The sequence below is a fragment of the Neovison vison genome, chromosome 1 (assembly GCF_020171115.1).
Source record: "Neovison vison isolate M4711 chromosome 1, ASM_NN_V1, whole genome shotgun sequence".
Classification (NCBI taxonomy): Eukaryota; Metazoa; Chordata; class Mammalia; order Carnivora; family Mustelidae; genus Neogale; species Neogale vison.
Window position 1 is genome coordinate 83,674,708 of NC_058091.1, and position 14,731 is coordinate 83,689,438.

The following is a 14,731-nucleotide window of genomic DNA, read 5'->3' on the forward strand; positions in this document are numbered from 1 at the left end:
AGAAAGGACCATTCCCGGCTGCTGAGCATCCTTGAAGCCTCCCCAGGACAGCTGACGGCAGGTGCTGACGGCAGGAAGGGTTTGGGCATGGGGAGCTGGAGGGAGGGCATTCCAGTCCGAGGAGATAGTTTGGAGGAGAGGAGACAGCTACAGAACAGGACAGCAGAACCACAAGGTAGAAGAGCAAACTGGGCTGGCTGGAAGAGAGCCTAGAATGCCAAGTTAAATGTCTGAACACCCAGCAGCCAGCAGGGAACGCTGATGACCTCTAAGCCAGGAGGGCGCTATGATCACAGCAGGCTCTAGAATGCTGGGACCTGGTAGAGATGAGTATGAGGGGAGAAGGAGAGACATCAGGGGCATGTCTACCTGCCCGGTTCTGCCACCTAATGGCTGTGTGGCCCTAAGCAAGTTACCTGACCTCCCTGTGCCTCAGTTTCCTCATCTATAAAATAGGAATAGAAAGTACCTACCTTATAGAAAGGTTTGGGTATTCAATAGGTCAATACAAGTAAAGCGTTTAGGACATGGTCTGAAATGTAGTGAATATTATTTAAGTGTTAGCCGCTATTAATTTTTACTACTACCACTACTGCCGCCCCCACAAAGGTAAGAGGTAATGAGGGCCTGGGGATTGTTGAAACAGGTACTGAGCTATGGGAAAACAGCTGTCAAGAAGTGACCACAGACCTCGGGCCCAGGGCGTGGCTGTGGGGGCTGGAGGGAAAGGGGTCAGGGGTAACCACATAGACAGAAGGAAGAGCTGGATTTGGGGGCTCAGGTGGAAAGTTCAGGTGAGGAGAGCTTGCAAGTTCTGCAGGTGGAAATCGTGTACCCGGGGAGAGAAGCCCAGAACAATCTCAGAGCCCCCACAGACTTGAAGGCCGCCCTGATGTGTTCACAGACAGCTTTGTGAAAAGTTCCAATGCCGCACGGTGCCTCAGTGTCCCAATCTGTCCCATGAGGATGTGGAACTTTGAGAACTGAATACATCTCAAACTTGTATTCCCAAGTAGCCCTCCCAGCTGAGGAGAATAAACATGGCCTCCTGGGGGTCTGGGTGTCGCCCAAAGACCTGGCCACAAGCACATTTCTTTGAAGTCTTTCTGTGTTAACTTTAAATTAGCCTGTATTCCACATTTCCACTCTCTAATTATAACTGTTTTAATATTAAAGCCATGTTTTGTTCTCAGATCCTCATGTGAAGTGGGCACTGAAGAAACGCCCTGTTTATTCTGAGGTTTCCAGCACTCCGGGCGCATGTCCCCACCCCCACCAACTAGCTTCTCGGGGCCACACCCTGAAGTTCCTCGTAGGGCACTGTCGCCCCCTGGGGGCCAGGCCAGGAATTTCCCAACTCCCAGGCTGGAAAGCTCAGCCTTCTCCTTTCCCTCTTCTCACACCCCCAGGGGCCCTAAGGCCCCAGGGCAGGTCTCCAGTAGGCCTCCAGTGCAAGCAAGCCACAGAGCTGCTCAGAGCTGCACAGGGGCCAGGAGCTGTGCTGGCTTAGCTGTGCTGGCTTCGGGAATACAACAGCAAATGAGACAACACCCCCCACCCTTGGGGACCTCATGGTCTTTAAGGGGGTGAGAAGTAGGATAAACAGGTAATAATAGCCAGGAGCGTGGGAGAGGCATGGGAAGGAGCACCGAGGAGAGGTATTTACCTCAGACTTTATGGGTAAAGCGAGTGTGCGGGCAGAGCAGGCTTCCTGGAGGAGGAATCATACCCAAAGGGAGTCCCCAAGGATCCAAAAGGAAAGAGCAAAGGGAGCCCCAGGAGAGAACCATGAAGTGAAGCACAGAACTGAGCCAGCAGGGAGGTTCAGAGAGCCTCAGAGAACATAAGGGGGCTACCAGTGGTGGTGAGCAGAAGGAAGGAGCCGAGGCAAGACCCCAGGGGCATGCTAGAGGTGGGAGGTGTGGGTCTGCTTATACACACCCACTGGTTGCCGCAGTCTGTAGGCGGCTGGGGGTGCATGGTGCCCGTGGGGAGGAGCTCGGACTCCACCTTGTAGGTAAAGGGGCCTGTAGGATCTCAGCTGGGGTGGGGGCGTCATTCTGAACCTCCTCCCCGCCCCTCTGTGTGAATCCCGGCCAGGCAGTGGATAGGCTGCCCAGCCAAAGGTTAAGCAGGGAAGCCATGTGATCAGTTTACCATTTTGGAGGAGGCCTTGGAGTTCTGAGTGGAGGATGGAAGGAGGGGGGAAGGTCATTAGGGGGGCTGTTGCAAAGCCCCCTCCACCTCTATACAGGTGACATGATGGCAGTGGGGGTGGATGAGTGAAGGGAACAAATGTCAGAGTCCGTGGACGGTAGGAGGAGTGGGATTCAGTGGAGTGGGTGTGGGGGGATGGATAGGTGGTGTCTAGGATGACTCTCAGGTGCCATGGCTGCCATGATGGCAGCCCAGGAGAAGGAGCCAGCTGGCCAGGGAGTGGGGATAGCTGTGGGGAGGCTTCAGCCTGTGCCTTCAGTCTGGGAAGGCTGAGTCCGTGTGGCTGGATGGACATACGAGTCAGACACCCAGGGTCACACCAGGGCCCAAGATGGGGGTCTTTCCCAGCAGAAGCCTGTTCTCTCCTCAGGCAGTCTGGACTCTAGTAAGGCCTATCAGTGACCCTACCCACGGGGCAAGGCCTGCCTCCCCTCCCACGCCCTGGACTGCCAGAGTTTCATTCCTTTTCTACCCAATGGCGTTTTCCAATGGAGACGACGAGTCAATCCAACCTTGCCTGCTTTTAGCTTGAGAGATCATAGCCTCTTCTGAGCCTGTCAAGCACTCTTAAAAGCCAAACTCCAAGAGAGAATCCCTTCCCTAAAAATCTTCTTAAAGGCAGCCAGAGAAGGCTGGAGCTTACTTCCCCCCTACACACACTGCCTAGGTGGGAGAACAAGACAGCCCTTCCCTTTGCCGATGCAGAAAACAAAGCAATTAACTGTGAGGATAGGAGCCCTTTCAAAGAAATGCACCCACGCTCCATCGTCACAATGGCCTCATTCAACTGAATTCAGGACATCCTCGGACCATCAGCACCTACTAGGGGCACACTGCACTGCAAAGGCCCAGGTGAAGGGACGCCCCAGGAAGGGCTGTCCCCCCAGTCTGCCCTCAGGGAGCTCCTGTCCAGTGGAACTCAAGACCCGCCTACTCAGAACAGAGACCTGGGGTGAAGGAGGGAGAGTATGGAGTGGTGCAGACTCCGCGATGGGAGTCAAAACCGGCCCTTCAATGTCACTAGCTGAGCAGCTGCTCCTGTGGGGGAGAGAGCCCATCTCTAGGGCTGTTGTGAGATGTCACTCTCCTTGCCCTCCACAGAAGATGCTGGAAGACAGGAGTGACGTCATGCTCACTAGGGGCCAGACACTGTCCTAGTGACTTCTTTCATTCTCAGTGGGCCTGGCACGGAGCGGTGCAGAAACATAGCCCAGGTCACAGAGCCAGTCCATGGTAGCAGCAGGATATGAACCCAGGCAGTTGTTAGGGTTTGAAATATCTGTGGTTGGGGCCCCCGGGTGGCTCAGTCAGTGAAGCGTCTGCCTTCAGCTCAGGTCAGGATCCCAGGCTCCCTACTCAGTGGCGAGTCTGCTTCTCCCTCTCCTTCTGCCCCTCCCCTCGCTCGTACTCTCTTGCTCTCTATCTCAAATAAATAAATAAAATCTTAAAAAAAAAAAAAAAAGAAGAAGAAGAAGTATCTGCGGTTAAGTGGGTCTAGCACAGACCGTACTATCCATGAGGCTCACATGGGGAAGAAAGCACGAGACCAGAGTGCTGGGAAGGCCACCAGAGGAGCTGGAACTCAAGCTAAATTTGGAAGCTGGGAGGGCATCCCGGGAGGGCGAGCACACACAGGCGAAGACTCAGCGGCAGAAACTGTCCTTGGAGGGCAAGCACTGTTATCTCCAGAAAGACTGGCAGGGTGGGGAGAGGCTTGTCCAGATTCTCCAGATCCAGATGGAGGCTGCCTAAGTCCTGTTCCTCTGTTTCTTCCCTTCCAGAAACAGTAAGATATTCAGCAGGCCCTGAAATTGTTCTGATTGAAGGCAGAGAGCCACCTTGAACTCAGCCCCAACTTCTGCCCCACTGGAACCCCTCCTCCCCCATCTTGTTGGAAGAACGCTTTGTGGGGACACTGTAACTCAATGATTCGGGGAGCCAGGCAAGCTGACATTGTTTGCCTCTTTATTCTGCCACTTACTGACCCACGTGTCTTTGGGCAAATTCCCTCGCTTCTCTGAGACTCAGACAATAAGAGCCACATCCCAGAACACGAGAAAACCCCAGCCCAGCACATGGCCCGCAGTAGTCCTCGGTGGCTGGAAGTTAGGTATAATCAGAGCAAACCCCGGACTTCCGGTGTCCACCTCACCTCGTAGATGTTGAACTGGCTCTGTCCGCGGGCCAGCTCCCGGTAACTGGTGGTGAACTCCCCAATGAAGTCATGGCTGTAAGAGAAGGTCTCTGTGAGACAGTGGCCCACACTGGGTACTGCCTCTGCCCATCTCCCTGCCTCTCACAAACCAACCCTGGGCTCCCGATTCTGCCCAGGGCCTCCGCTCCAGCGGCGCACGCCAGCACACAGGCTGGGCCCCTGGGAAGAGCCCTGTGTCCCCTGTGGAGCAGGAAAGCCAGCGGTCACCTAGCCAAGAGCAGGGCCCCAGGGAAGGGGGCCCACTTCTACTTGGAGTCTTGTTTGAACAAAACCCACAGGGCCGGGTCTTTCAGGGAGGACAGGAGAAATTTAAATATGAAATGAATATTAGACGGCATTCAAGAATTATTGTTCAATGTGTCAGGTGTGATAATGGCATTCAGGGTTCTGTAGGAAAATGTCCTTATTTTTTAGATGTTCTCAATGAGATATTTAGAGGTAGAAATGCCTTGATGTCTGTAATTTAAACTACAGCAGCAAAACATAGAGCAAATGTGGCAACATGTAACACTTGTTAAATTCAGATGATAGGCTTAAAAATTCTTCATTAGACTCCTCTTTTTCTGTGTATCTGCCATTTTCCCAGTAACAGTCTTTGAAAAGACCGTTTGCATCATGTCTGTGGAGGTAGCCGGAGATTTTCTGTGGTGGCCGCACTTTCTGGGACTCTGCCCCCTCAAGTGTGTGTTCCTGTTAAGAGCAGCAACATCTGTCCGCAGAAGAACCCCACTCACCATCCTCCCATGGCTGGCTGCCTTTTGGGTCACCGCCCCCGAGAGAGGCAGCCTGGTGGGGGGGCCTCCGGAACAGCTGGAGAGTGAGGCCTGGGAGGTGTCCCTGGAGCCTGCCTCTGCCTGGAAGCCACTCTGGATTTTGACTATGTATTTATAGCTCTTGGGACTCAGACTACAAGCTCCTTGATGGCAGGATGCTATAAGCTGGTGGCTATCCCCAGTTTTCCCCAGTGAAGGAGAAGTATGGGGAGCTCTGGGGTAAGAGGAAACATGGAACTGGTAAAGAGGAGAGGACAGGGGGACAGAGCCAGTTAACAGAGGTTCTGTGGCACTGGAATCCTGTCTCAGAAGGCCTCAGGGAAAGGCGAGCCACCTGGACCGTCTAGGGTCTACCTTGAGTTCTGTTTGCACAACCCTTTACAGTACCCCCTATCAGCATCACAGACTTGAGGGGTATGGATGGAGATTATGGGGCAAAAGTTCCCTTACAACACCCCTCGTAGTGCCACAGAATGGCAGAGTCCAGAGGACATATTGGAGTAAAGCCAGGAGAGGCCCACTCTTGTCCTCATCTATGAGTTCCCAGTGACACTGCTCCGTGGGGGCCCTTCCAGTCGCAGACAGGGAGGGTACTGGCCTCCCACAACCCAAACAGAAGTGTCCTCCTCCTCGCCCGGCTTGACCCAACTCAGGGACAGCCTCATGGCTCAAGGGACCCTTCGTGTGCATCAAAGCTTACCCTTCCCCATAGCCCACCCCCTCAGGGCCAGCTCCCTACAAACTGTTCCTTTGATGCACCAGTCCCACCCCCCACACAATTAGACCCGGAGGAGTCTCTCTGAGGACTGAGCTTGTCTTCCCCATCTCGGTCACCCCACAGCACTTAGCCTCATGGAGAACATGAATGCTTGGGGTCACCTGGATCTGAACGTTCGAAGAGGCACATTTCAGAAAATCCCAATTCTCCCAAATGTGGTGAGGTTTTAGGCACTGGCTGTCTGCTAGGTGGCTATCTGAGGAAAAGAGGCCTCCCGTGCCTCTGGAACCATGTCATGCAGGACCAAGATCCTCTGGTGCTTCACAGAAGCGGGGCAGGGACAAACCACTGGAGCAGTGGACCCCGATGACCCTGGAAAACCCAGGCTCTCTCACCCCCAGAGCTGCCATGGGCATAGCTCTCCCCTTTGAGGGAAGGGCCCAACCACCCCTCGGGGCTGCTCTCATCCCCGCTCACCTTCTGTCCTCCTGCCTGCTTACCTGCCATCCCGATCCCAGTCGTACACCTCCACCTTGATGGTCCTGCAAGGAAAAGGGCTCGTGGTGGGGTGGGTTGACCCAGCACCTGCGTGACCAGGAAGACAAGGTCCCTCCCATGCTCCTGGGCCAGAAAGGTGCACTGAGACATCCACCAGGCTCTAGGGCCCTCAGAGGACACACAACAGCCCCAGAGACAAAGGAACTATCTTCAGGCCTTTAGTAAAGGTCTTGGGGACAGAGGCATCCTCAAAGCTGCCTAGGGACTTGCCTGAGTTTCAGGAAGGATATGGAAAAACAGTCTCAGACTTCAGTCACCCCACCTTCTCCTTGGCCACCCCAGATGGGACACAGGTCCCGGGAAGAAGCCATAGTCAGAAAGAAGCCATAGTGCGGATTTATCAAGGTGGGGGGGGGGGCCGGAGGGACCCTGGGATCTCAGGCCAGAGCCCTGCGCTCTCCTGGGGAGGGGTAACAAGACTACGAACTGGTGGGACCCCAGTCCGAGGAGTCTGAGCAATGGGGAACCAGCACAGACTGGCAGGGAGGGGCCCAGGGCCTCCCCCAGTCAGGAATGGCCTGCTGAGCTTTTCCATTGCCACGACTGGCTCCTGAGTGAGGGTGTAATTATCTTCATATTTTAGCCTGGCTGCTTTAATTAGTTTGTTTTGACTCCTGTGCAGGGGGCTGGGCTTTGGGAGCCCATTTTATTTTTAGCCCGTATCCATGGCAACAGGCTAGCAGACCAGAGGTGGGAGGAGGGAGGTGGAAGACCGCGGGTTAACCCTTGGCGCCGGTGGTCCTCCAGGGAGGCCCAGGGAAGGGGCAGCTGCCAGGGTCTCCCTGCAGGCTCAGGATCGGGGTAGTGGGGGGGTGGAACCAGAGGCGTGGGGGAGCCGGGGTCTCCAGCCTCCGTCCGAATTGGGGCTCGCAGAGACAGCTGCCTGGGCCTGTCTTCTAGTTATAGATCATCTCGCCCGGGGCCGCAAGCCCGTCTTTGTGGGTCTTCGAGAAGTCGGCCTCGGGGTGGCGCGGCCCCCAGCAGGAGGCGCTGTCTCCCCGTAGATGAGCCTTTCCGGGGCCAGAGGGCGGGGTACGGATCTGCCCGCCGCCAGGCACCAACTGTCCCCCCATGGAGGAACGTCTGGGAGGTCGTGCACCACCCCGGATTTTTGTGACCATCTAGGTAAATGGGACAGGCATGGAAGCCCGTCATTTCAAGGAATCCTCTTAAATTCTTGGGAAAAACAAAATACTGTGTCTCTCTCTGGAGTGAATCGTGGGGTAAAAAATCTAGAAAAAAATCTAGGTCCCTGAAGTGGGGGGAGGGGGCTGGTGACTGGAAAGAGAGGAAAGAGGCTGGAGTGCAGATGCTGTGGGACCTGGAGAGGTCACTGAACTTCTCTGAGCCACAGACCATCCTTTTCAAGAAGGATACTAGTGGAGTTGGCAGAGCCCACAGGGCGCCACAGGTGGGTCTTCATAAAAATGCCTCCTCCTCTCCAGTATGGCATTCGGCCACACTTGGATTGCTTTTCATAGGAAATTTACTTAAATCAGGGACCATCCCGCCTGGGTACCTGGGCTCTGCAACTTCCAGTTCCTGAAATGACAAGGCTGGAAGTAACCTCAGTGGTATCCAAGCCTGGCCATGTGGCTGATCACCACGGAGCCTGTCAGACATACACAGCCCCAGGTCCTGTTCCTGGCATCTCTGGGCAGAGCCTGGGATCTAGTTTAAAGTTTCCCCACATACACACACCCCACGGCTCTGCTGTGTGCGTTCATTTTCAGCTGGGGAAGCCAAGCCCTAAGGGATGTGCCCAGGGTCACAGAGCTGGCCAGGGCCAGAGCCAGGACCCTGACCCACAATGCCAAAGTCACCCAGTCCTTCCCAGACCCATGCAGCTCTGCAGGGGACTTTCGGGGACCCCAGCAAGGAGTGTCTCTCCTGAGACCACCAACACCAGCCACTCAGGTGACTGGATCAGTGACAGCCACAGGCTCAGAAACTACAGGAGGACCCCAGTTACAGCCACAGCCTTGGATACCCCCCAAAATCACTAAGGAGGTTTTTGGTTTTTGTTTGTTTCTTGTTTTTAATCCCAGGGCGCAAGGGCTTGATTCAGTTGGTCTGGATGGTACTCAGGCTTGGGTAGTTTTGGAACATCCCTGGCTGATTCGAATGCCTGGCCAGAGCCACTGACCTTCTCTAGAAGAGAGCGCTGGGCTCCCCCCATCATTTGCACACTGGATCCCGGGCACGTATTAGCAATCCTGACGCCAGCAGTTCAGAATCAGTTGGTCTGGGGTACAGCCTGGGCAGGGGGCGTATTAAAAACTCCCTGGGGAATTTTAACTTGCCGCTGAGGTTGAGACTTCCAGGGGTGAGATTCCTGTGCAAACTCAGCCCAGCCGTCTCAAAGGCCCCAGGGACTCTGTTTACCCCTCTGTGAAATGGGATCATCACACCCACTTTCACACATTCACATGTCATTCACACCAGGACTGGACACATGTTCTGCTCCATCTAAAACACTCCAGCCTTTCGTCCAAGCCCCTGTCTCCCAAGCAATTGCTATTCACCATGAAAACGTCAGCTCCTTGAGACCAGGAAATGTGGATTGTTTCGTTCCCTGCTGTAATCTTCAGCTTCTAGAACGGTGCCTGGCATATAGTAGGTAATATAAATATTATTAAATATCTGTCATCTGACTGAGATCTCACAACCCTGTGAAGTTACCATGCAGTGACAATTCCCTCCTTACACAAAATCATGAAGGGAAGCCCAGAGCGTGGGCGGGGGGGGGGGCTTTCTCCAAATCAAGCTGTGAAGCCAGGCCTGGGGCCAGGAGCCAGTGTCCTGTGGGTCTCTGGATGCCTGGGGCTGCGGGGACAGAGCTGGGTCTGTGTGAGCCTTAGCAAGCCAGCGGGGCCAAGGGAGGCCAGCAAAGACTGCAGGCTTCCCTCTCTGAACACCTGCACACCGACAGCTCTATCCACAGTCTCCTTGGAGCAGAGCTGTGTCTCTCTCCTAATGCAGGAAGAGGTACTAGGCTGACAGGTCTCCAGGGGTTGGCCCTAAACTGACTGAGTCAGCTCAACAGTCTTAGAGGCTTCAGGGAAGAAGACGGGTGTTGGGGTTCAGGGGCACAGGCAGCAATGCTGGAAGGTGGAGCTCTGTGAAGCACAGCCACACAGCAGAGGCTTTCCCTCCTCTGCCTTCAGCTTCTATGTGTGTCAGCTGGTCATATGCAGTGGCTGGGCCCCCTCCCAGGACTCAGCATGTGGTAGGGTTCAAGGGCGATGTATTTCCCTTCTCCAGCAGGCCCACAGAAGTGTGTAGCTTCTGGGATGTGACAGCCCCCAGTCCTGGGGAATCGTCTCCCCTCTCCGGGGAGGACCCAGTACAACTTACCCTCTTTACATCCACACATTCAACATTAAGGTGTGAGTGAGGGACAGCAGCCTAAGCGGGAGAATCTGGCTGGCTCAAGGGTGAATAGATCCTCAAGTTGCAGAATGCCCAAGGCCAGAGCAGAGGGGTTTCAGGAAAGGCTAGGGAAGGGCTTCTTGTCATCACCCATTTCACCCCACGGGAGGGCTAGACCACCTCTGATCTTGATGGCAGCCCCACTGTCCCCAGCTCTGCCCAGCTGGCTCACTTGGATTTGAACTGGACATAGCAAAGGTGAGGTGGACCTCTGCCTCTAGAGAAGGCAAGTTTCTGGAGAAGGGAAATATACCTTCTCCTTGCTTGGGCAAGATACATAAGCTCTAGTTCTCTGTTTCCCCATCTGTGAAATGCGCATGTCCTTAGGGCCCAGCTTCTAGGGTTGCTGTGAAACTTAAATTCACAAAATAGGGTAATGTATTTAAACCAATTAGGGCACAATCTGACCCATGTCTGAAAGACTCAGTCATCTTAACTGGTTTCCACCCCCTCATTCCAAATAAACTCTCCTGCCTCACAGATCCCTGCTTCTCACCCTCCCAGCTCTCTCCTTCATGGGAGGAGTTGATACTTCTACTTGCATTCTCCCCAAGCCCAGGGCTCTGCCCCAGCCACACTTTCCCAGTACCCTCCTAGCTCTCTGACCATCTCTGTGTCTCTCTCCTGCTCTCTACTTGTGCAGGACCTGGGACATCTCACCTCTGCCAGCTCTCTGTCCTCCTCTCTGCTTGGCAGAGCACTGCCGTGCCTGTCACACAGCTGCCCCCTCAGGGTCCCTGTCACTCTTCCACTTCTCCCTCTCAACCTCAGCTCCAAACACAAACGTCCTCTAAATCCCTTTCACTCACAGATCTAGGCAGATGGCCAGGCCTTCAAGTCTTCACCTCCAGGCTCCAAGCAGATCTGCCCCAAGTCCCTGGGCAAGCCCTCCACTAAATGTGCCCCACTCACACCCATCTTAGCCATTTGGCCCCAGAGCACGAGGGACACGAATACAAATTCTCTAGGCAGCCTGCCTGGCTCCAAATAATAGTTCTACCACTGATGGGCAGTAAGATCCTAGGTGAGCTGTTAATGTCTTTAGGCCTCAGTTTCTTTACCTGTAAAATGTGGATAGTATTAGCACCTTTTTCAGAGGAAATTGTTGGAAGAATAAAATTAGCTTACATACATAAATGACCACAGAAGTGCTACAAGAGCATTTACTACTACTACTACTACTACTACTACTACTGCTACTACTACTACTACTACTACCTGGGGTCATAGTAATAATGTCATGGTCTCCCACTCGCCTGGGAGTAACCTAAAGGGGAGGCTCGGATCTGATGTCCACTATGCCCACAGCACCCAGCAGCATGTCCGTGGCCTGGCTGGCTTGGAAGACACGGCTGCTAGATTAAACTGAATGTATTTTTGTGAGCTTCAAGAGGTACCTCGGGGGGAGAGGGAAACGGCTTTGTTTTCCTGCACAAACCCCTCCTTCTCCTACCCTGTGAGGGCCTTCCAGACACTTGTACCTCCCAAGTGGCTGTTGGGTACATAGGTCGCCCTAGAGCTCGGTGGCAGAGGAGCCGCGTGACAGGCCTGGCCCCCTCCATTAACACCACTGTCAGTCACTTCACGGTCAGTCTGTTCCCGACTGTGGAGAGGGTCCTGGGCTGCCTGGTCATGCTGGAGAGAAACGAGTCTGGGGCTCAGCCTGCAAGGGGAGGGATGGGGGTGGGCTCTGGAGGTGTTCCCGTAACTTCACTTCCACTGGTGGCTGAACAGTGAGCCCTGTTGTCTGAGCCCAACTACCCTCCTCACTGTCACTGACAAGGCTGGGTTCTCAGGGTGCAGGGTTGTCAGGGGTCGGCTGAGCCCCCAACAGCCTCTGGGTAGTGAGGCCAGAGATGCCAATTCCTCCCACCCAGTGAGACTTGAATTGCTATGCTCTCCCATCCCCCAACCTCCAATTGCCCCCCTTCCCTGTCACCTCTCGCTATCCCAACCATTCTTCCAGCAACCAGAACCACCCCCCACAGTACCTCCCAGCCTTCCCCAAGTCTCCTTCTCACCCTCCTGCTCCAATCAGACTGTCCTTCCACTCCACAGCCCCCGGAAGCCCCAGGACTGGCCAGACGTGTAACCGGGCTTCATTTGGCTGGAATGTCTATTTTTGTCTCCAGTCTCATTTTGCACAATTATCTAGCTATCTAAAATGCAGATGTGTGCACATCTGAGCTCCCTGTGGTCAGCCTCGAGGCTCCCTAGAGATGGAAACGTGGCTATATTCCCTTGAAAGCCACACAGCTGCAGGCGAAGCGTTGAGCACACATCATAGGTACTCAGCGACCGCCTGTGGAACAGACTGGCAGATCTGTCCCAGCTAAGAGGCAGGAGAAGGAGTCACCTTATCTCCTGGATCAGCAACCTAACAGGGCCACCTGAGGGTTTCCTGGAGGGAGACAGGGATGTCTGAAGGCCATCCGCACTGTCCTTCCCACTCCTCCCCGCAACATGTACCCAGTCAGGAGACACTGTGAGCAGGGTCCCAGGGAGCCCTTGCCAACGGCATCAGCCAGGATCCCCTGCCAACGGCATCAGCCAGGATCCCCTGCCAGGTCCGTTGTGATACCCCAGTGCTCCTGTCCGGATGGCCTGCAGAGGCCCCCTGTTCCATCCCATCTGGCAGCTCATCCACCAGCAACAGCGATCAATGGGAAAGCAGGCCAGGTTCTTGAAACTTCACACAGACCGATGCCATCCTACTGCTCCCCCCCCCCCCACTCCCCGGCACTCAGCACAACATGCAATTATCTGTTTCTTTGTGTGGTGATCGGATTAATGTCTGCCTCCCCCACAAGGATGTAAACTCCACAAGTTTGGGCGAAGGGTGAAGACGGCATGTTTGGTCTCCTGCTGAGTTCCCAGCATCTAGCGTGGTGCCCAGCAGACGGTGGTAAGTCAATAAATGTGGACAAAATGCGGGATTTGGTATTTTATGCACACCAGGGCTTTCTTGTGTAGGTTGAAGTTCATGGGAGCTTCTAAATAGCCCTTGAAGGTAGGTGGATGCTTAAAACTACAGATAAGGAAACTGAGGCTCAGGCAGGTCAAAGCTTGCCCAGGTTGACAGCGCTTTTTATTCACAGAACCAGAGTTAGAAACCAGGTCCCTGGTACCTACACCCAACAACCTACACTCAAACAATGACAGTGAGAGACGACAAACGTGCGATCAGGATGGGCTGCCGCACATCAAGAAAGTTCCACGAGTTCTCCATACTCCGCCCCTCATACCCCATTTATCTTGGGATCCTGACTCCCCAGAGTCCATCTGCTAGGAGCTGGGGCTGGCGTGGCCACCTCTGCCTGCATCAAGAGCCCCCATCCTGCCCCTGCCCGCCCCTCCACTGGAAATCACAAAGAGACAGGCTGCAGAGCTCCAGGCGGGGACACCCAACACCCACCGGGGCTCCCTGACTTCCCATCCCCCCAGGCTGGGGAGGTCCCCCAACAGCAGTGGGCTGCTAGACCAGGGGGACGGCGGCGGGGCAGCAGGGCAGGGTGGGGAACAGAGGCAGACACAGCCCAAGGAGGCAAGGGGCAGGAACAGCACAGCTCTGGGGGGCTCCGCCCCCACTGCCCAGACAGCCAGCACCTGTACCCTACACCTTACCCCCTCCCCCCTGCCCCTGTGAGGGACAGTGTCTCATCTCACCGGTCGTAGTCCCCGTTGCAGAGTGCTCTCACAGGGATGGAGAAGGTTTGCCAAACGGGGTTTAAGGTGTTCTTCATGACCTCGGTCTTGTGGCAGATGGTGAACCTGGTGAAGAAGAGATGAAAGGTGTCAGGCCCCAACCGAGGGAGGCAGAATCCAGGTCAACAGAGGGGCCAACCGATTAACCTCTGCGGTTGCCTGACAGTGGAAGCTAGAGCTTCAGGAGGCGATGAGCTCCCCGTCACTAGCAGCATCCAGACACTACCTGCAGCCATTTTTCCCTAAAGATTTTATTTTTTTATTTGAGACAGAGCGAGCGAGCGTGCCCAAGCAGGGGGAGGAGCAGAGGGAGGGGGAGAAGCAGGCTCCCCAGTGAGCAGGGAGCCCAAAACAGGGCTCCATCCAGGACCTTGGGATTGTGATCTGAGCTGAAGGCAGATACTTCACCAACGGAGCCGCCCAGGCAGGTGGCCATTTCTTGGTGACAGTTGAGAGAGATTCCCAGGGGCAGGTGGGGAGTGTCAGGAGATGATGCGTTCTGCCCCCTACCCCCCTCTCTGTGTGACCTTGAGTAAGCTGCCCTCCCTTATAAACTCAGGGAGTTGGCTGCTGTCAGATGTTCCTCATCTGAGATCCGCAGAAGGATCTGTGGATAGGATTTAAGGGTTTGTGAAGCCCTAAAATCGGGGTGACCTTGGGTGCATGACTTTCATATATTTGCTGCTCCCCTGCCTGGAGTGTTGTCTCCCCAGATTCCCATGTCCATGGCTCACTTACTCCCTTCCTTTCGGTCTTTACTCCAGTGTCACCCATTTGATAAAAGCACCCACCTTGATATAAAATTTATTTAACCCCTGGTCCCCTGTCTCTGACATCCCTTTGTCCCCTTCCATGCTTTTTTTCCATTTTACCTGTTATCATTTGACATTTGACACAGTCTATGTTTCTTCTTATTTACTTGTACGGTTTGTCGGTGAAACGCAAGCTCTGTGAAGGCAAGGGTTTGTTTGGTCTTCCTGGATCACTGATTTATCTCTGGTGCCCAGACCAGAGCCTGACACGGAGTAAGCGTGCGCTAAATATTTTTTGGGAACCAACTAATGAATAGATGTATGTCTCGCAGGAGAGTTTCCACAGCTTTCCCTGGCATTA

General features: G+C 54.5%; 1 protein-coding gene across 3 annotated transcripts in view; it reads right to left on the bottom strand.

The window, feature by feature from the left end:
• The window catches only part of CPNE5 (copine 5), an 88,462-nt gene that overhangs the window by 15,789 nt on the left and 57,942 nt on the right, over positions 1–14,731 (bottom strand). For all 3 annotated transcript variants that reach the window (XM_044250240.1, XM_044250245.1, XM_044250248.1), the window contains 3 exons: positions 13,580–13,684; positions 6,424–6,465; positions 4,370–4,445 (listed from right to left, as the gene is read on the bottom strand). In XM_044250240.1, coding sequence (XP_044106175.1) covers positions 4,370–4,445; positions 6,424–6,465; positions 13,580–13,684 — 223 coding nt within the window. The remainder of the gene's footprint in view (positions 1–4,369; positions 4,446–6,423; positions 6,466–13,579; positions 13,685–14,731) is intronic.